This window comes from Gambusia affinis, linkage group LG24 (genome assembly GCF_019740435.1).
Source record: "Gambusia affinis linkage group LG24, SWU_Gaff_1.0, whole genome shotgun sequence".
Taxonomy (NCBI): domain Eukaryota; kingdom Metazoa; phylum Chordata; class Actinopteri; order Cyprinodontiformes; family Poeciliidae; genus Gambusia; species Gambusia affinis.
Genome location: NC_057891.1, coordinates 9,260,212 through 9,281,467, shown reverse-complemented (window position 1 = coordinate 9,281,467; position 21,256 = coordinate 9,260,212). Strand labels below are relative to the sequence as shown.

Genomic DNA, 21,256 nt, shown 5'->3' with positions numbered 1-21,256 from the left:
AAACTGGAACACAAAATTTGAGGTTTTTCATAGTGTATAGTTACAGCACAGTTTGTCTCATGCACTGTGTTAAGTATAGGTTAGAACCTAGCACAGACCAATATGTGAACAGATAATTTTAAGGTTTCTTGCAAGTTTTAGCTCATTGTCAGCATCACATGAATGATGAAGAAGCTGGCATATAATGAAAGGCTGATTCAGACGTTTGAATTAGCTACATTGTAGCAGGAATATGGAGCATAATGATTTCTATTTAAGGATTTGAAAGGATATTTAATTCTTTTGTACATTTAAATCATCAGCTGAAACCGAGTGAGACTCGGGGTCTAACTGTTACCCATAACTGTTTCTGAGAGATTTCAAGCTCTGTTGGTTTGACCAAGATAACTGTGACATCACCAGGAATGATAAAATTTGCAGTCCACCTTTTAAAGAAAAGGAACTATTCAATGTAAGTCTTTTATTTCTTCCTAATTGTGCTCAATGAAAATATGTCCAATACAAAACAAACAAAAAAGGTTTACAGTTTGCTATAAATATCATGGTATAAATACAAAAATAAATTCACACAATTCTTTATTATATACACACACTGAACTGTGAGAAATTCCTCACTTCAGCTTCAACTCAGACCAATGTGCTTCAAAGAGAAGGTGGAAAAACACTGTCCACTGAAAGTGTGTGTAAGAACTCCATCATGATTTTCTTTCATGGGCGACATGACAGTAGGAGCAGAACTGAAGACAGAAGGAATGCAGACGGATACATAAAGCAAGGGAGTGAATTTCCTGACTCAGATATCTGGTGGCACATTCTCCACTACAGCACAATAAACAAGAACAGCAGAAATCCACATGCATGCAGTCACTAACAATCCAACACACACACATGCACACCCACACACAGACACACACACTATAAGATGGAGAGCAGCCATCCTTGCATCAGCTCTTTAGAATCTCTTCACATTTGGCATAAAATTTCGATTCACTTCAAATAAGAATATTGCAATACTAACATTTAATCTAATGCTTTATGAGACAAATATAAATGGACTTCCATTTTTAAATACAATGTGGAAAGCTGTTCTTTGCAGAAAATCCTTTCAGGTCATTCCAGATCAGTGATCCTGACATGAACAAACAAGGATGAGGGAGAAATCCTGGTTCCGTCTCTGGACAAAAGGTGAATGTGACGATAACCTAAAGAACACAGAACCAAACCACGGACATTAGCAGGAGTGGAAGCAGCTGTTTGTTTGACAGAAACACTTTAGTTGTTTTAAACATCCATCTGTAGGAAGAATAACTGAGTCTAATGACCCTTCAGGCAGACTGTGCTTTGTCTACTTTATTATTCTCTGTTGAAAATGGTGGAAAAATAGCACTGCAATGTTTTATGCAATAACAGATTTGCTGGTAACCCCTCCTCCTTTTGTTCTTCGATTTAAGAGGAAGGATAGAACAAGGTGATTAAAAAGACCTACCTTTTTGCATGCAGCTGAGTGGGAGTGTAAATTGCCCCACAAAGTCGTTTTTGGATGTCTTGTCGTAGTCTTCCACCACAAAGCGGACCAGAGCCAGTTCAGGTGAGTGGATGGTGAAGCGCAGAGTATCATTCCACAGGGGATTGAATCCTAGAAAACAAATCAGCTAATCTGTAATCAGAACTGTGACTATAATAATAACAATAATAATAATAATAATAATAATAATAATAATAATAATAATAATAATAATAATAATAATAATAATAATAATAATAATAATAATAATAATAATAATGGAGGAAGGGGGTTGCAGTCTAAGAGAGAAATTCAAATGATTGACTTTTTTATGTGATATGTGTTCTGTAACACACATCACTGAGCTTTTGAGGAACAAAAGTCTTATCACACAAACAGGACCTAATGGAAGTATTCATATCTTTTCTGTTTAGACTTTTTGTTGGATTAAAAGCACAAACGTCAATGACTTATGTGTCCAACCAACACAAATTGGAAAGAAGTTGATACGAGATTTTCTACTATTATTTTACAAACACAATGTGTAAAATCCAACCAATTACCCCAGTCATCAACAATAGTAAACAGAGTCCGTGTGTGATGTAATCTGAATGTAATGTAATCTCCTGTTCTTTAAGGCCTGTTTTTGTTCTTATGAAAAATACAAACGTAAAGAAAATTCTGAGAAATACTTAGTTCTGAATTTCTAGCAGTAGGGTCATTTAAATGCTACACATTGGAATATGAACAGTGCAGAGCTCAACATGTCATACCATTGTTTTCAATGTGTCTGGTTTCCTGTTTGGCCTGGTCCATTAAAACTCCATGGATCTCCACTCTGACTAGAGGATCCACTATAGAATCCTCTTTGATGTTGACTTTAGGCAACTGCTGGCCACTTATCACCTTTATGAGAGGGCAGTAAAACACATGCAGTCAATGCAGGATTCAGTGCAGCCTATGAAGCCAATCCTGAGAACAAAAATTACTGTTTCTTTTAGGTGGGTTGTACCTGAATGGTGAGGTGAACAGGCCATCATTTAAATCCATCCCCTCTCCAGCTGTCTGGAAATTCAGTGCAACTGGGTGGAAAAGTGACGAAATGTATGATGTTGCTCATTCTAATTCTCAGTACATTACATAAAGCTGATCCAAACCGACCACAAGGTGGAACTGGACTGTCATGACCAACATGTTTGAGAAATTCTGATTTGTTCCCCCCAAAATCAGTGAGTTTTGTTGTTTGTAGATTTATTTACCATCTATCTCTTTGGAGTGATGAAGTTCCTTAATTTAAAAAAATATGTTTCAAAATACAGTTGGATGATATTGCCCACAATTATTATCAGGATGTAGTTTAACACTAGATATAATATTTGTACTTAAATCCAACTGTAAACTCAGACTCCAATCCTGAATCACATTTTCCACATCATGCAAAAATACACTACAACCCATGATATGAGACAAATAGTACAAATCCCTCTGACTAATCATTAGACCATGCAAAAGTGACGAAACCCACAAATTTATTAGCAAAAAACAAAAACTGAACAAAAGCAGTTAACAGTATAATAACACACAAACGAGCTAAACGTTGAAACAATCTTCAGTGACTGGAAGAGCAGCCATGTAAATGCACAATGTTTTTTGTTTTTTTTTAAGATTAACTCATAACAATGTGGCCAGTAAACTATCCATATCTATCACTATCATATTTCAGAGCATGATATACTTATTATATCGCCCAGCACTGTTTCAGAGGATTATATTGAGATTATGTATTGAGTTAGTGAAAAGTGCTAAATGGGCGTCACTTGAACTAAAATCAGGAAAGCTTCCTAACATGGATCTTAAAAGTTTTGATCCCTGACTCTGAGACACTAGAGTATCACTTTGGTTTTGTCCCACATTGCTTCATCATGTTGAAAGAAATTCAGTTGATTAACATCAAATTCTTACTGGATTGTTGAGCAAGCTTATACAGAGTTCTCAGACATTTATAGAGAAACAGTCAAGTTGGTGTTGGTCTGAAAAAAATTGGCAGAGAGTGCAAGACAATTTGAAAAGAAAGTCAAAGGTCAAACTGCTAGGTCAGTAGTCAGACTCTTCACCTTGCAGGTAAGGCCTTTGCAGCCAGTTTGAAATCAACATTTAGGCTAATAAAAACCAAGTTTGGAAAACAGTACTCTCTTTTGAGAGTGTTTTCAAGTTTTATGGTGGTTGATACTCTAAAGGTCAGTACCGGTGGCAATAGCAATAGCTTCGTTGTCATTTAAAATAGTTCCCAGTGCTGCCTATCTCTGCTGTTTTGCCCAGTGACTTTCCCTTGGTGGCCAGCAACTCGAACAAATGATTCAAAATCTTCTGGAGAAAAGTGTTGAGGACATAAATGTCCATAGAAAGTTGTGTTTGGCTCTCTCCTGCACTTGTCTTCTTTTTATGTGAGAAATATTCCAAACTCACCAGATTATTTCTTTTTTCAAATTACAGCCAACAGTGAGTATGAGACTGTCTAAATTTACACTGGTTTAAAGCAGTATGATAAACAAAAACTGTAGTACAGTTAGCCTTCTTGTGTTTACTCTGTAGATTCCAGTACAGATCCAATTGCATCATCAACCCATCATGCATTGCACAGCTAAAAAAATGGCAACCTTCATGGGTGAAAAACATAACAAAAGATTCAATTTTTTAAAAATAATTATGAGTTTTTTCATGTATCACAAACAGCTATTTTTAGGCCAACATGTTCAACTAATTGTGGATCCCTTTAAGATCCCTTTAAAGGCTAGTTCTTGTGCATACTTTACAAGACCTTGGTACAGAGCCCTAGAAATAAAAGTCTTGCAGAAGATTTCATCATACAAAATTGCACCCAGTTCAGCCACAAGCAAATACATAGCAGGCAGAGCACATTGTGTGATTTGTCTGATCAGGACCAGTAATCTTTGGGTTGTAGTCACCTATTTGGCACCCAGCATTCCACATTTCCTGGGGATTGAAATTGGAAGAGTCAGTTCGGAAGCCAGTGGGATATACCCTGGTCAGTTGACGGGCATTATGGTGCACAAACTCTGCTCCTGGAAAGGAAATGATCCAGTGCAATTCACAACAACACACAAACAAAGCTATTTTGTGCAGACATAAATGCTACATTTGAAAACTTTATGATATTTATGATGGATGGATAGAACTAACCAGCCTCTCGTAGGTGCTTGCGAGCTTTGGACTCTGTGAAAGAGGCCACTTCGTAGAACTTGGAGTGGATGCGGGCATGTTTGAAGCTCCTGAAGTGAACACTCTTGCAGTAGACCACACAGTCTGACAGCTCTTTAGACAAACGCTGCTTTGACTTCTATGGACAGAAACAAATGATAGAAATACAACTGTCACAGCCTACCTTTACTTTGATAGCAGAGAGAAACATATATAGCTTTTAATCACTGTGTTGCTCACAAAGGGAGCAGAACGCTGCCTCTTTGTGAGCAGTGGCCCGCTGTCGTTGCTCTACATACCACAGTTAAAGTGCCAGGGCTTTGAAATTTAACAAAATTATTTACAAACTTTCCACATATGGAAACATTTATGTAAAAGACAAAAATTGTCATTTTGTAACATTGCTAATTACTGAGTGTGATTATTATATATCTTTTGTACATTTAGATATTTTCTTAACAGGAAAAGATCTGCTTTTAGTATGTTTTTATGTAAAAACGCCATCTAGTGGAGATACTTGAAAAATGATGTGAAAAGCGCTGCGTGACAGATCAGAAATAAAATGGATGTAAAGTAGATAGCTTGGTTCCATACAGTTTTTCACCTTTCATAAGGCTTTTTGTTGTAAATATTTCTTTAATTCATAGACAAACACAAGAGCACATGGTGGAACAGAAACGTGTCAGCTAAAAACCAAGCTGATAAACATAAACAAGAAGAAACTGAAATTCTAGAGTCGCTTTGACTGAAACATAAAGCTTGTACTATTCAACTCAATAAGAAGCAAATCTGGAGGGAAAATGTGAAAAACTCATACAACTCAGGCATGTTCCCGTCATTAAACAAATACTTGGTTGAAAACACCTTTAGATTTAGTTTTGATGTTTCAGCCTTCTTTGGCAGGAATGTGTAAACATCTCTCTTCTTGGATTGGTAATATCTGTCCACTACTCCAAAAGACCAACATCTGTCAGATTGTCAGGCATCTCTAGTCCACAACCTTCTTCAAGTGAGTTCTGCAAATTCTCTGTGGTACTTAGTTCTGGATTCTGGGAAGCATTGTCCTATAAAGGTCCAGTTTGTTTAATCTAATGTGAATATTTCTGTCTCAAAGCCATTCTGTTTGATGTTCCAGCTTTGAGGTTTAATCGCTCTCACAGCATGAGGTTTCTCTATTACACCCATGAACTAGCTGTGCATTAACATCACCTGACTGTTATTTCAGTCCAATCACATGATAGTGTGAACCCTTGTGCTGAAAACAAATCCCATGGTGAGTGGAAGTGATACCCACTGCAATGTGAAGGAGGCGTGTCGGCGGGTTTCTGTCATGGCTGCTCAGACCAAAGGTTCTGGATAGTGAGACTGTCAGAGCACCTCTGTACGCATGCCTGCCTTCCTGACTGCTTTCACATGAAAGACAATCTGGGAGGGCATTCCTGCCCTCTGCCAGCACTATCACCTTCACCTGTCTATAAGACGGAGACACAGACACCTAAACCATGAACAGAGACCCAGAGGAGCTTATGTCACTGTCCAAAGCCTCACCTCTGAGGAATGTGCTAACAAGTCTCTGTAGCAGTTTCTGTTTTGTTGTGATGCTTTTTACCAAACAGGACTGTGAGTGCTCTGTGGGTTTGTGTCCACTCAAATAGATACTTTTACCCAAAGCTTAACAAAACAAGTTGAGTGAGTGAGTTTGAGACTCCAAGAGGCACAGTTCTTTGCAGTAGAGAACCTAAAGATAAAATAAGAGATTCAAGAACTGAATATTATACTATGTTTTTTCTAGCACTGTTATTCAAATTTACAAACTTTTCAAACCTGTAGTCAAAGTATTGTGTCTTCCTTTCAGCAGGAGAAAACCTTTACCTTACCAGACACCGTCTGCATCTAGATGTTTAAGACACTAAATCTGAAAGACTAAGGTGCCTATTATTTTTGTTATCATAGTTTGGTTTGCTTGTCAGTGGTTCTTTCTTTGGTTATATTGTCACATGTTACAGGCTGGAGTAAAGCCTGTTCTGCATTTGTGGTTCACCAGTGTGAAAGTTGATCACATCATGTACCAGCCTCTGTCTATTTCCTGCCTTTCAAACCTTTTTTATTTTTCATGAAGTGTAGGGAGGGGTTACCCAGTGGCATAGTGGTTCATGTTGCTTCCTTGCAAGAAGGAATCCCAGCTTGAGGTCTGTCTTTGAAGAGGTTGCCAACTAGGTTCTCTTTGGGTACTGGGACTTCCTGCCACAGTCTACAAACTTGACTTTTGGGTTAACTTGTTGCTTTATGCTGCCTCTAGTTATGAGTCTGTGTATATGGATGGGTGTCTGACCTGCCTGTCACCCCCCACAAATTCTACTCCCCCCCCTCACAATTTCTATAAATACTAAATTTATAGAAAACGCTAAAATAGTCCAGGAAATATAATGGGCCAGACAGCAATCAATTATTTTGATGTCCTTTATCAAAACAGGGTGAATATATTGGGGATTACCTTAATTTATTAAATGTTTAATTCATTCATCACCTGCCACTTCCTGATTAAAAGCTCAACAGCGGCTTAAAATCTAATAAAACAGATGGTTCTGAGAGTAGATGAGCCAGGATTATCAGACTGTGAAAAGACAGTTTGGGTCTAAGACACAGAAACTGAACATGTGAGCAAACCCACCTTAACTCTGCGCCGGATACTCTCACGATGTAGAATATCTTCATCTATTTCTGCTGCTTCATCTTCATCACTGACCTCTCCTGTCAGTGAGTCTTCAACAGTCCCATTGAGTGTTTCCTCTAAACCACCATTTTTCTTTGCTTTCAGAAGAATCTTCCCTTTAAGTTCCTGAAAAAGATACAATACTGAGACATGGACTCTGGTGCTGTTTGTAAGCAGTGTCTGCAATAATTCTTGGTGAATTTAGAGGAAAATGCTGTTATTGAAGGAGATTAAATTGTTAGGGGATCATTTTTAAATATAGACAACATCACCTGGGAAAACTCACCAATTTCCTGGTAAAGCTAAGAATTACTGTTTGCAGTAACAATCTCTCTGATATGTGACTACAGAAGTATGTTTATAAGCTCCTGGTAAACCTTTGACAAAAACCACTTCTGTGATAAAGCTATCCTGAAACATTATTCCCAAGAACTGATTCCAGTGAATTATGGAGTCTATATCAAATGCCTATGATTTGTGACATAACTGACCATCCTCCAGTCAATGCATAATATGATGACAACTGTAATTACCATAAAACATCTCAAAAATCCATATGTAAACATGTACTATTACGTTACTTTATCATGACTTAACAGAACAGGACTGGAATACTGTTTATAGTATGTAGAAAATTTGTGGTTTGTGGATTTGATATATTTTTGGATATTTTTCAAATAGCATACAATTTAAAAAAACCTTCAATCCATCAAATTAGGGAAAATAATGATAAAACAACACAAATATAAAATGTCCTTGATTAACAAATAAATTAGAATGTTTGAAAGGAAAAATACATTGAAAATTTCTTATACCAAGGACTGATGCGTCTGGCTATAGGTATAAAATATATCAAATCACCTGGCATAATAACTCGTAGGAAATGATGCTATACCACTTTGTTGAATAATAATAAGATTAACACTAAAAGGGTCTGGGGAATACTAAATACTGTTATTAAATGTAATCTAAAAATATTTCATATCCAGACTCCTTCAGTGACAACAACTGTGATAATTATAACAATGAATGAAGTTGTAAATAGTTTTAACAAAATTTGTATATGTTGGGTCAGATTTGGCAGATGAAATCCCTAAGAGGTTTCTCTCTGGAGTAACTGAGATAGAATGAATAGACATAGTTAATAACTGTAAAAACAAATCATTTACTGATACTTATGCTATAGATACAACATTAATAAAATACATAATAGTTCATATATACATAATATCTCATAAACCTTATGTATACATGTAATGTATATGAAAATTACAAAAGCAATACCTCTAGATTGGAAACAAACATTTTCACAAAGTGCAGACCTGTCTCTCTGACTTTTAGTTGGTTTCATATGTATTTAATAAGGAGACAGCAGCAGGAAGACAACAGGTATTTCCTTGAGCGGTCCCACAGGGATCTGTATTGGGTCCATATTTGTTATATATATATATATAAATGATGTAGTTGATGTATCTAAATAATTTGGGATAATTAATATTTTAGGATGACACCACCATATTCTACACAAGTGATGATTTTAGGGATTTTAATGTATAATATAAATAATTAAGCTAAAGTCATGGATAGATATTGACAAATTATCTCTAAATTTAAATAAAACTAAAATATTTGTTCCTTTCTGTATTTAGTTTTCTTTTCTTATCAAGTTTAAAGAAATTACATTATATTGTGTTTTATTTGATTTCTTACTGACTTGGAACTAAGGAAACAAAACTAAACAAATGAACCAACCCGCTTTAGCAAAAACCTGGGTTAGCTGCATGTATACTATGCTCTGAGATAGGCAAGTTAAAATTCTGATTACACAGGAAGTAGAATAAATTACACTATTTCTGTTTGAACTAGACTACACCAACACACTATCCATGCACCATCTTGCAGCTACATGTTTTTAAAGCCCAGCTATGGAACATCTACACTGCCTAAAATCTCCCTAAACAAACAGTGGCAGATAGCTCACCTCAGGAGATGGAAGCCCTACTGGGGCCCTGCCATCCAACATTCCTGTAAGCAACTTGTCACCAAGAATGTGCTTGAGGTGTTGGGCCATGACTCTCTGCTGGTCAACACTGCAGTGGTTCTCGATTGACAGGATAACCGGATATTCTGATATCTGGAGAAGGAAAAAGAGTAAAAGAAGGAGAGCAGAACCATAAATGGAAACTATAGACCTTTCCCAAGCTAAATTTCTAGGCTGCTCCTTAACAGCTAACTAGCAGCTAGCACAGCTAGTTCTGTGATAGCTGTGTCTTAACAGAAACTAGCTCTAAATTCAGTTTAAACATTCATTATAGGAAAAAACACTCATTGTAGCGTTATCATTTTAAGGGTTAGAGTTTGATCCATCAGTAAATGTGAAGTCAAGGTGGCATAAAGGAAGAACCCTGTGACCAAAACAGGATATCCATGCACATTTATTCACTCAGCACACTAAGATACACAGAAACTAAGCCCTCAAAAGATATGTTCCTACTCTTATTCTGTGAAATATTTACTCCGAAAAAATGCAAAGACAATCTTTCATCCACACTCAAACAGATTACAATTTAATAATGTCAGGGTGAGCTAAGTACTCTCATTGCTTGAAAAACAGCATATTCTCAAAACTGTAAATTCCACTCATGAACTATGCACAACATTGTCTTGTTCACTGTAACATTGAAACATACATACGGTTACATAGCCAGCATGTTCTGCCGGATTGAAATACTGTTTGACATGAACATAATTCTGCTAGCTTTTTTTGGCCAGTGCTTTTGCTTTAACTATTGTGTATCATTGCACAGTTTTACCCTCTCTTCTCTGTCAAAAGGAAAAAACAGCTTATTCTTATTTTAAGTCAGTTAATGTTGTTTATTAGTTTGGATGATAGCAGATTGACATATTATCAATTTAACAATTTATTAGCTTAAGGCGACAGTATAATATGTTTTAAAGCCAGATACTGCCATTTCATAGAACAACACAGTCTACAAATTATCCATTTCAACTAGAAGGTTGAAATGGACAATATTCAGTTTATGAAAATAATGCTCCATATATCAAACATAACTTAGAAGAAATTTGACTTCGTACTTTAACGCCTTGAACATGATACTAACCCAACAAACAGGAACCTCAGTAGTTTGTTGGAATGCCAAACACAACCCCACAACCTGGAACCTCATACTCATGCTGGTTGCCACGTTGTTCACCCACTGCTGTGTGATGACCAACCATTCCTCAACCAGTATTTGGTGGAAGTCAGTCAATATGGTTGCGTTTGTCACTCTGGCACACCCTGGCTGAATTTCTAAGTGTTGAATGGCTTTTCCATGGTCTTTTCTCCTAAATTCTGGTGGTAGTTTGTGATAAACCCCATTCAGTGAGGGTGAAAATTAACACGATGATAAATAGTTTGGTTCCAGACTATGAAGATATGAGGTTACTGGTTACAAAGGTAAAGGTAAAGGTAACTTTATTTAAATAGCGCATTTTCAGCAACAAGGCATTACAAAGTGCTTGCAAAATCTAATTTCAATATCTATCTGGAATGAGGTTGCCCAGATATGTTGACAAACCTTATTTTTCCAGTAAGAGTGGTTCCACCATCACAAGGCTTCCACCAAAAACTGTAAACCTTTTTACATTTGCTGCATCATCAGAGTTATTGGAAGGCAATGCTGGAACACTATTCACTTAGAGATGCATATCTTCACACATCATAGAAAAGTAAGGCAAATACAATACATACCGGTGGGAAGGAGTTATAAATTGGAGCTATGAGTTTGACGTAGTATTAAATCTTTAACCTACATGGAAGCATATTTTGGAGCAACATAATTTCAGTCAGCCAGATATTTCCATCAAAGACAATAAATGACAGATAGGATTACCTTGAAAGCATATTTTCCCACTGCATTGACCACATCCTTGAAGAGGATCTTAGAGGTGAATGTATGTCCATGATAGACAATGGGCTCTCCATTGGCACCATCCCAACAGTCTACTTCCACACACCTGCAGCCGCGATTAAGAGCCCTAAACAATGACGACAAATCCACCTTTTATCCACTTGCTCATGTTAATCAGAAAAAAAGCTGGTGTGCAGAGCTTATCTCTTCTGTTAATCCCAATACCAGAGTAATGAAACAGAATTAATCAACTTGGATCATTTAGACATCAAAGCTTTCAGAAAAAATCATAGACAATTAAGGTTAAGGGCAAGGTCACTGTGACTCTAATTTTATGATAAATCTCATCACATTTTAATATCACTGCATCTTGTTACACTTCATGTGATACAAATGTACAATTAAAAAAAGATTTCTTCAAAGCTTTCCACCTTCCAACACTACATTTTGTACAATCTGACTTTTGAGAGCTACCTGATGTATCCTTCCACACTGCTTTGTCCTCTGAGCTGGTCCTCCATCAGATATGTGTTGTGGGAGGAGGAGATGAAGTAATGGCACAGAGGCTGACTCATGTCTTGAAAAATGCCCCTGCACTTTGGACTGAAGATAGAGCCTTCAGCAGAACCAAGGTACATCAAGAAGCCATCAAATGTCATAGCCTTCAGTTGTTTTGCTGGAATGCAACAAGAATTGATAAGCTCTGAGTTTGTAAGGCAAAGGCAACATGTATTCCTGAGTATGTACCTGTATCTGAGGGCTCATAGTATCTAATTAGCTCTTGAGCATGGTGTTGGATATCTACATCCTCCAGCTGCTCCTTTCTCAGGAAGTCCTCTATGTCACTCTGGGATAACTTCTGACCATCAGATGAGTACTCCTGGAAAATTTTCAAAATATCTTCTCTCTGGGTTAACATCTTGTAGAACAAGACAAACTCATCCCCTTCGAGGGCACCAGTCTGTGATTTATCTGCCATCTGATGAAAAGAAAATAATGATCAGGGTGTGACTGTCAAAAACACAGTCATTGCAGACCCACATCCTGGCTCTTTATCAAAAGGCTCTCACTGTGAAGAGACGGTGAGCATGGTGTTCATTCATATCCACATTCATCATCCTCAGGAGATCTCGCACTTCCTTGAAGTTCATCCTGCCATCGTTGTTCTTGTCAGCCTTTTGGAACCAGTCACCTATCCATCTGGGAATCATGCTTAAAGAAGGAACAGTCACTGTGTTCTTGTCCAGTTAGTTGGGGAAATTGTATACCAAGCATCACTCTTGGAAATTATTATAAATTAATAAGGAAATCTATTCCTCCATGGGAGGTTTGTGAAGACTTTTTGGAGTCAAAAGTCTAAATCTCACAATCTTCCTTAATTGAATCCAAATTTGTTCTGTTTGGTTGAGGTCAAGTTCCTCCATAACAACCCCAACATCAATTTCTTTTGGAGTTCATCAGTGCACACTTGGATTTGGAATATCCCTAAAACAGTTCCCACATAGTCAAGAGCATAGTACTGTCCAACATCCCTCATTATGCCTTAGCATATTTAGATTTCTTGTTACTGGAAACAAGGCACTGACGCCAACCCCTGGAAATCAACCAAACACCTTTCCACCAAAATCATTCTACAAATTTCCCGGCAAACACAGATTTGTTTATCAGACTGCCTTGTTCCAACTCTGGGATTTCACATGACCAAATCTTCCAACTTTAAAATTGTTGTATTTTGTCATTGCTTCCTTTTTGCTATGAGACCACTAGTTGGCCCTGCGATATTTAGAAGCAACATTTAATTACTGAATTTACTGCACAACTTGCCGTGCTTGAATTTACTTAACACTTGAGAGCAATCCATTCTTTCAAATATTTTTGAAAGAAGTCTTCAAGCCAGGGGCTGGATTTTATACATCTGTGACCACGGAAGTGATTTGATCTCATGAACTGAATGATTTGCTGACCCTGTACTTTTGGCAATATACATTACATTGAGGCAACATGCAGAAACGCTTTATAAGCAAACTACAAATAAGAAAGGATACTGGTCTAGTTTTTCCCTCTCTCCCATGTTTTCCAGGTTTTCAATCAGCTTCCTCATGCCCTTGATCCAGGACTGGGCCTCCTCGGCTGACTCGGCCACCAGGTCCAAGTTTCCTCTGCGACCATGGAATACCACCGTGAAGCATCGGTTAGCAGGGAACTCGTCTGCGATGCTGAGAAGTACTTCACTTTGATGGCCCTCTCGCACTACCTCCACATCCCTCATAGAAACTGCACACAAAGCACCGTGTAAGTATCACATGGATAAACCACAGACCTAATATACAGAAAAAGATCTGACCGTAACATAAAAGCACAAATTGGCTTTTTCTCTATTCAAAACCAAGCGCTATGACCAGACTAAAGCAAGATAATTATAGCCTTTTTTGCAACCATCTGCAATATTGTTAAATTGTCAACTCTTACAGGTGGAGTGTGCTTTGCCAGCTTTCTTGGATTTGTACCAGATGGTCATGAAGTCATCCTGGAGCTTGAAATATCGTTGTTTTTTCCAAGTACGAGACTTAATTTTTCTCATAACTGTCCCCACCAGCATGGACTGCAGGTTTTCATCCCCCTGAATACCTGAGAAGAAAAGAAAAGCAGAGACGCTAAGATAAACTGATAGTCCTCCTGGGAATATTCACATACAGAGGAAAGCTTAGTTTAGTAAGTGAAGACAATAAAATGCATTATTGTTAAACATAATTTCTTAGACTCATGTGAAGACTAGAAGTTTGACTTGACTTACGGAGCCCACCCTCTGTGGAAGCCATCTCCTCCTGTCTTATAGAGCCATCTAAGCAGAAGAACACAACAGGCAGTAACAGACCAGATCAAGTACAAAAATGAAGCTCATAAAACATTTTACAGGGTTTTTTTAGTAGATTATAAATACATATAAATATTAACTGTTGGTGATGGTGGTGACTGTGGTTGGAGTTTGCCAGTTCAATCCCCGTTCCCTCTCTCATTGTCTTCTTGGGCAAGACCCTTCACACACCTTCCATGCTGGTGGTGGTCAAAAGGCCTGGTCAGCCTGGTGGCACCAGTCAGTGCATGGCAGCCCTGTCTCTGTGAGTGTGTGAGTGTGTGCCACCATCGTTCTAGACAATTGGTTGTGTTGACACTCTGTGTTGTTATGTGCAGCATTTTTCTAATGGTACTTTAACATAAAAGCCAGTTACATACGGAAGCAGGTCCAACTACTTTATTGCAAACTATTTTATAATGTGTGTGGTCTAACAGAGGAGAATTTGATGTAACAATTGCTTCTGGGTTTCGTCCCAGTGGAACGTGGCCTGAACGCCTCACCAAGCAGGCGTCATAACCAGACGCCCCAGACACATCAACTTATTATTTTTACTTTATTTTAAATAAATTTTCAAATAATTCATTATTTTATTAATATCTTCTGTGTTTTTTCACCTTTTGTAACTAATGCAGTTAATACCATTAATGCTCTATAAAACAGAGGTGAACTCAGTTTGCTGTTCCACCACTGTGTGTTTCATCTTCAGTTGCAGGGGGAATATTCAGCCTGTGCCTCTTTGGGGGACGGTTAAAGCTGATGTTGATACTGCTTTGCTTCTCCATTGTGTTTCACTGCATTCACTTTTTGAAAAGCTGCCTAAGCCGACTAATCTTCTCAAATCCCTGTCACCTTCACTCTTGACCTCAACACTCAGCCAGAGCAGCATCTGGTCATCTCTGCAAGTTGATTCATCTGCAGAATCGCAACAGAAGCACATTTGCTTGTTTCCCACACTGAGTTTCATGCAGAAGTCTAGATCCTACTGTCTAGACCCGAAGTGTAAAATGATGATACGACATTCCACTGCAACAATGAACCGAATAAACGTTTAGGTGCATGGCTTTGCATTTCTTTGATTTTTACTTTTACTTTAATCTATGCATGCTCCCATAGCTAAACTGCTTAGCTATGGGAGCTAAATAGTTCCCATATAGTGTTAAACATTTTGGATACTATGCTTATGCAAGTAAACCAACTAATTCAATTTAAATATACCCTGTTTGATGAGAAGTTATTACAAAAAAATTCTAAAAAAATGTTCTTGCCAAGTTTTCTGGTATTTAGCAAATAGAAATAATTTTGGTAATTCTAACTAAGCTAAAACAAGAAACGTTTGGTCTGATTTAATGTCTAACAGTAAGAAAAAATGTGTTTGTCTTTTTACTCAACGTATGTAAATATCTAGTTTCAATTGAACATATAAATCAAGCACTTAATTATACTCATCTGATACTTTTGGCTAAAAAACTTTTATGTTACCTGGCCAGCAAACCTAGGTGGGCCCCATATGGGATAGGTGAGGACTAACAATATGCCAACAATCACCCAGATAGAAAATCTCTCTGGGCAAACCCATGTAGAGCCACCATGGAAACCACGGACAAAACCTTCTGGGACCCATATTGTTTGCTCTCATTTGTCCCATATGGGGCCCACCTAAGCATCCTAGCTCAGTATCTGTTCAAAACATTAAAAACTTAACTTGAATTTTGTTTTCAAAATGAAATCAGAGGTCTACACATAAATGCTGAAAACTAATATTTGTTCACAGTTGAGCAAGTCTATGTACAAAAGTAGAAAACCCAGCATATGATAAGAGTTTGAAATTTAAACAGAAATGTTTAGAAACTAAACATGTGTCTGACCTGTTGGATGATCATTCCTAAATTCTGGTAGCTGATCCTGTAGTTCTGCTGCTGTCGCATTGCACTGTGTCCAGCAACATGGGAAAGCAGAGTCACCCCTCCTCCCTCCTCCCCCCCACCCCCTTTTCCCTCCCTCTCATTTTTTTTCTCTCTCTCTGGCATCTGCAACAAAGCAGAGGTTCAGTGTTCAGTCGGCTGTTTGATAAGTTGTCTAACTGTTGCCTTACTGTAAATTGTCTGGAAATGTGTTTTGATTTACCAAATCGCGATACACATCATATTTCTGGTGCAGAGGAAGTTCAAGTTTGTTGTTATGGAAAATGACTGAAATTAATTATGTGGCGTTTTAAAGGTTTCATCACAATCTGTTTGACTAAACCTGCTGCTCCTCTCATTCTACATGATCAGTGTTAGAGGACCACACAACCCCTCTACATCCATTCAGGAGTAGTGGAACCCCAGCACACAGTGATCCAACATGTTTTCTGTCACATCTCAGGTTACTAAGATCTGCTCATCAAATTTTGATCAGCACAGTTTTCAGGATTGGAAGGACAGCACCACCAGAACATAAGTTCCTGCTTACAGCATCCACATTCCCTGTGGAGTCATGAAATACATGATTCACACACACAGACGAGGTTCTTTTCATCAGACTGAATTCTTCTTTCACGCTTCTGCCAAGCTCCCTGCTAAGGTTGAGACTCATCAATAATCCACAGCTTCAGCTCAGTTTCACACCTCAGATTACACACACTGAGCCAAGACCAAAGTGGACAGATCTCCTTCATGATGATCTTAAATGGACCAAGCGTCACCTTCAACTTAGATCAAAAGACATAATTTACCCAATATACACATTTAGTTGGATTCATTTGTTTAAAATTGAACTAGGGTTTAGAAATTACTTGCAGTTACTGGCTATTTTTATTTGTTTTTTATTCAGTGAAATCTTAATATTGGTCAGCGGAGACAAGCTCATTTGGCTGACTTCTACACTTCAACAACCCATAAAAATTTCAAAATATATTTGCATGTTATATTACCAAGACACATGGATGTTTCCATTTCTTGATTTTTTTCAAAAAATCTTGTTTGCATAATATGAAAATCTTTGAGATAAACCTGTGAGACACAAAATGCACCGAATTTAGAGAATGACCCAACTGCTAAGATAGTTCCCTTTCAGTCGATTCACTCGGTACAACACACAGATTATGGGATTTCACGCCCCTGTGTGACCTAACTGAAGACACCTTTAATCACGCCTTTAGGCAAATGACGTGTAATGACGGGTGGCAGGCCCTGCCTGCATATAAATACACCCCCATCACAGTCATTATTCAGTTCGACAGCATCTTGTTTGTTCTGTTCAGGGTTCCATCCCCAAGATGCGCTTCGTTTTCCTAACACAGTCTCCTAAGCACAACACCCCAACGCACACAGAGTTTGCACTTTCAGCCCCAGGTTTAAGTGGGCTTAACGTTTCTCAAGAAACGAGAGAAAATGTTTGGAATATTTGTATAACTGTTCCACATGTTTCAATAAAGAGTGTAATTCCTTTGCCAAAAACATCAAAATCAAAACACTGTGTACCACGACCTGCAGTCAAACGGAGCTGCTCCTCTCCGTTCCAGCAGAGGGCAGCACCTCGCCAACAGTGCGTCAGGTCAGCTGTCTGGCTGCACGTGTATTTCTTTGGCGCGCATGCACACTTTCCCCATTGATAGAAAGGACCGTTGCTGCGGGTTACCGGTTGCAGTTTCAGATAAGACCACCCCGGTTCTAATCAGTTATAATCACAACTGTGGGGACCGAAGCAGCAAAAGTTCGGGGGAGGGGGGACCATTTCCACTACACGTTGGACCGGGGAGGGGGGGAGAGACACCGCAACACGTTGGACCGGTGGGGGGGACGGGGGTGGAGAGAAACCACGACACGTTGGACCGGGTCCTGCAAAAAACAGGACATTTCCTCACTTTCTAAAAATATCCCGGGACGCCCGGGACAGGACATGAAATACGGACATGTCCCGGGAAATACGGACGTTTGGTCACCCTAGTACAGCCGCTATTTTGTTGTTCCGAAGAAGGCTGGTGGGCTACGTCCCATCCTGGATTTAAGAGTATTAAACAAGCACCTTCGCAAGTACAAATTCAAAATGTTGACGCTGAAAGCTGCGAGCCCATTTTGCAGCGTCTCCGTGTTATCGTGTTCTTCCATGCTCTCTGCTGGGGCTTTTTCGTGTTCGGAGATTTCTTCCGTTACAGGCAGTTTTTCGGTTCTGTCTTGCTTTTCATAGTTTTTCCGGCTTCTTCTCTTGCTTATCCCACTCATGCTTTAGATTTATCTATCGAGTACCAATGTTGCTGTGGGCATTTTAACCCGACTTTGGAGAGCTAGCTGACTATGCTCCTATTCCCTCTGCCATCTTGAAAAAAAGTCTATGCTTTTTGTTTTGATTGTTTATTAAACTTTTCATGTGCAATACTTTGTTGAATTCATTGTGGAACCTAGTTTGAACCTATTAGAGTGAATGGGACTAATTTACTTTCAAATTTTCTTTTTAAATAAATGAAATCCATCCATCCATCCATCCATTTTCTATACACCCTTGTCCCTAATGGGCTCGGGAGGGTTGCTGGTTCCTCTCCAGCTACGTTCTGGGCGAGAGGCGGGTCACCCTGGACAGGTCGCCAGTCTGTCGCAGGGCAACACAGAAACATAAAGGACACACAACCATTCACACACACACACTCACACCTAGGGAGAATTTAGAGAGACCAATTAACCTGACAGTCATGTTTTTGTACTGTGGGAGGAACCCGGAGAACCCAGAGAGAACCCACGATCAAATTGTATATTGTATTTCTTTTTCTTTTCCTTTTTACAGAATTTCTGCAAAGCGGAGGCGTTAAGTGGAAAAGTTGTGCAGAGCTACTTTGCCACATAAAGTACATACACCTATTGGAAGCTTCTGCACACTACAAGCTTCTGGTTTACAGAAATGACACAAACGTAACGCGAGGTGTTCACTCTCACCTGGATGACAGCACTGAACCAGCAGGTGTTTCCTACGTTACGGATGCTGACGGGCCAGTCATCCTGACGGATCCAGCCTGCAGGGCTGCACATCTCACTCTGCGCTTCACATCTCTTCCTCTTCATCCGTGCTGCATTTTCTTCAACGCTGGCTTCCAGAGCTCTGTGGGACATCAAATTATCTTTCTGAAAACATCTGACTGACGGCTATCTTTTGCTCAGACTGAGGACGGTTTGCAGAACCAGAGATGAACTCATGTTGGTGGACTTCCTGACCAGAGTTCACTCATCTCAAACACACACAGTGTCCTTACATATCAGCTACATAACTTTACACACACACCTCATGTATTTATGGACATTTATGTGTCCATTCATGCACAACATTCCCAGGTGGACAAAGTTGTTGGTTTCTTCTGTTAATGACTGAAAAAGCCACAGTGGCTCTGAAACAACTTGAAACCGACAAAAGTAATAAATAAAAATTTACTGAAAATTAACCAATAAAATCAGACATTGTTTTTAATTGAGGTTCAACAGAATAAGAAAATGACAGACCAAGATGACTAAAGTTGTACAGATTATTCTGAAACTTAAGGTCCACAGGACTGGAGTCGATCTCTCTGACTGTGGCTGCAGGAAGAAAATGGACAAATTCAAGAGAATTATGATATGAATGGTTACTAAAAGTCCAGAACAACCAAGTCCAGAAAGTAAAGGTGAACTTCAAGGTCAAGGTGGACTTCATGTGAAATGACCAAAGAGGAAAGCAAATTATAAAAAAGTGAGGCTGAATTTACCAGACAGGTTCTGGGAGAAATGAGACAAAAGTCCATCAGCTCTTTGGTCACAGACACAAACATGCTAATAAGTTTTAGCTGCCATCATTTTAATTGAGCCACAATTTAAAAGCAGTGTCTGACTTTCATCAGTTTGTCAGTAAAGAATTTTTTACGACTTTTGTCAGTTTGAACTAACTACTGAGAGGTCCAGCTTGTTAATTAGAGGCCTTCCTTTAGATGTGGTTGCAACTATTCAGAGTTCCAGAGCAGCTTCCACGAGGGGTTTATATGCCTATAAATGGCGTGTTTTTGAACAGTGGCGTCAGCAAAAGCATTTCCCCCTTCCAGTGCTCCTTTGTGGATGTTTTTACATTCCTACAGGGGCTAGTGGATAAAGGTCTGTCTTTCTCCACAATTAAAGTTTCCTTGGCTTCCATCTCTGCTTGTCATGTTGGCCTTGATGGAGGGACACCAGGTACTCATCCCCTGCTGTGCGTTTCTTAAAAGGGGTCAGTAGACTGTGACCAGGGATAAAATCTAATGTTCCTTCCTGGAATCTCACTGTGGTCTGGGATGCTCTTTGCAGCATTCACATGGAGTGCTACAAAGATGGTTGATTTGAAATTTCTATCATACAAGACAGCTCTGCTTCTTGCTTTGGCGACTACAAAATGGGTTGGGCACCTGCATGCACTTTTGGTGCATTCCTCTTTTGTTCAGTTTTCAGCTCTGAACTGAACACAGTTCATAGCTGAAGGTCTTAAGGTGTCTTAAGGTGGCCTTTAATGGTTTAAAGGCCACCTTAAGACCAAATGCTGCATATCTCCCGAAGGTGATTTCTTTGGATTATAGCACAATGACCATTGAGATTTCTAGTCTTTATCTAGTTTTTATCCCTCTCCATTTGCTTCTGAAGAGTAAGGAAGGCTGTATTTTCTGTGCCCAGTATGTGCACTGAGTCTTTACATCAATCACACTCAGAATGTGCGACGGTGTGATCAGCTGTTTGTGTATTTTGTCATCCAGCTAGAGGCAAGGCTCTGTCCAGACAGAGACTCTCTCATTGGGTCGTGGAGACTATTTCTCTGACTTAGAACTTAGAACTTAGAACTCAGTGCTTTTGTCTTAGGTTTGATAGCTGCTCCACAAGGAGTGTACATATGTCCCATACTCTGTGTTGTACTGAGTGAATCCACTGAAAGGGAACAGAAGTTGTATGCTAACATGACATTTTTCTGGATTCTAAGTTTGTTCTCAACCCTGTTCTGGGTTGATAAATAAGTATAAGTGAATATTCTCTGGACTTTCTAAGTATGTTCTAAATTTGTAAAAGTAATGAGTACTCCACAGTTTCTAAATA

The 21,256-nt window shown here is 38.8% G+C and overlaps 1 protein-coding gene across 1 annotated transcript; it reads right to left on the bottom strand.

Annotated features, from left to right (window-relative positions):
* Positions 1-485: 485 nt before the first annotated feature.
* Positions 486-17,750, bottom strand: plcd4a (phospholipase C, delta 4a). The gene is given in 15 exon segments (XM_044109302.1): positions 486-1,202; positions 1,487-1,636; positions 2,278-2,586; positions 4,471-4,587; positions 4,706-4,862; positions 7,395-7,562; positions 9,418-9,570; positions 11,333-11,477; positions 11,825-12,026; positions 12,098-12,329; positions 12,421-12,550; positions 13,396-13,624; positions 13,820-13,978; positions 14,145-14,192; positions 17,675-17,750. Coding segments are annotated over 14 exon segments (2,268 nt in total). The 5' UTR covers positions 14,170-14,192; positions 17,675-17,750; the 3' UTR covers positions 486-1,110.
* Between the last annotated feature and the right edge of the window lie 3,506 nt (positions 17,751-21,256).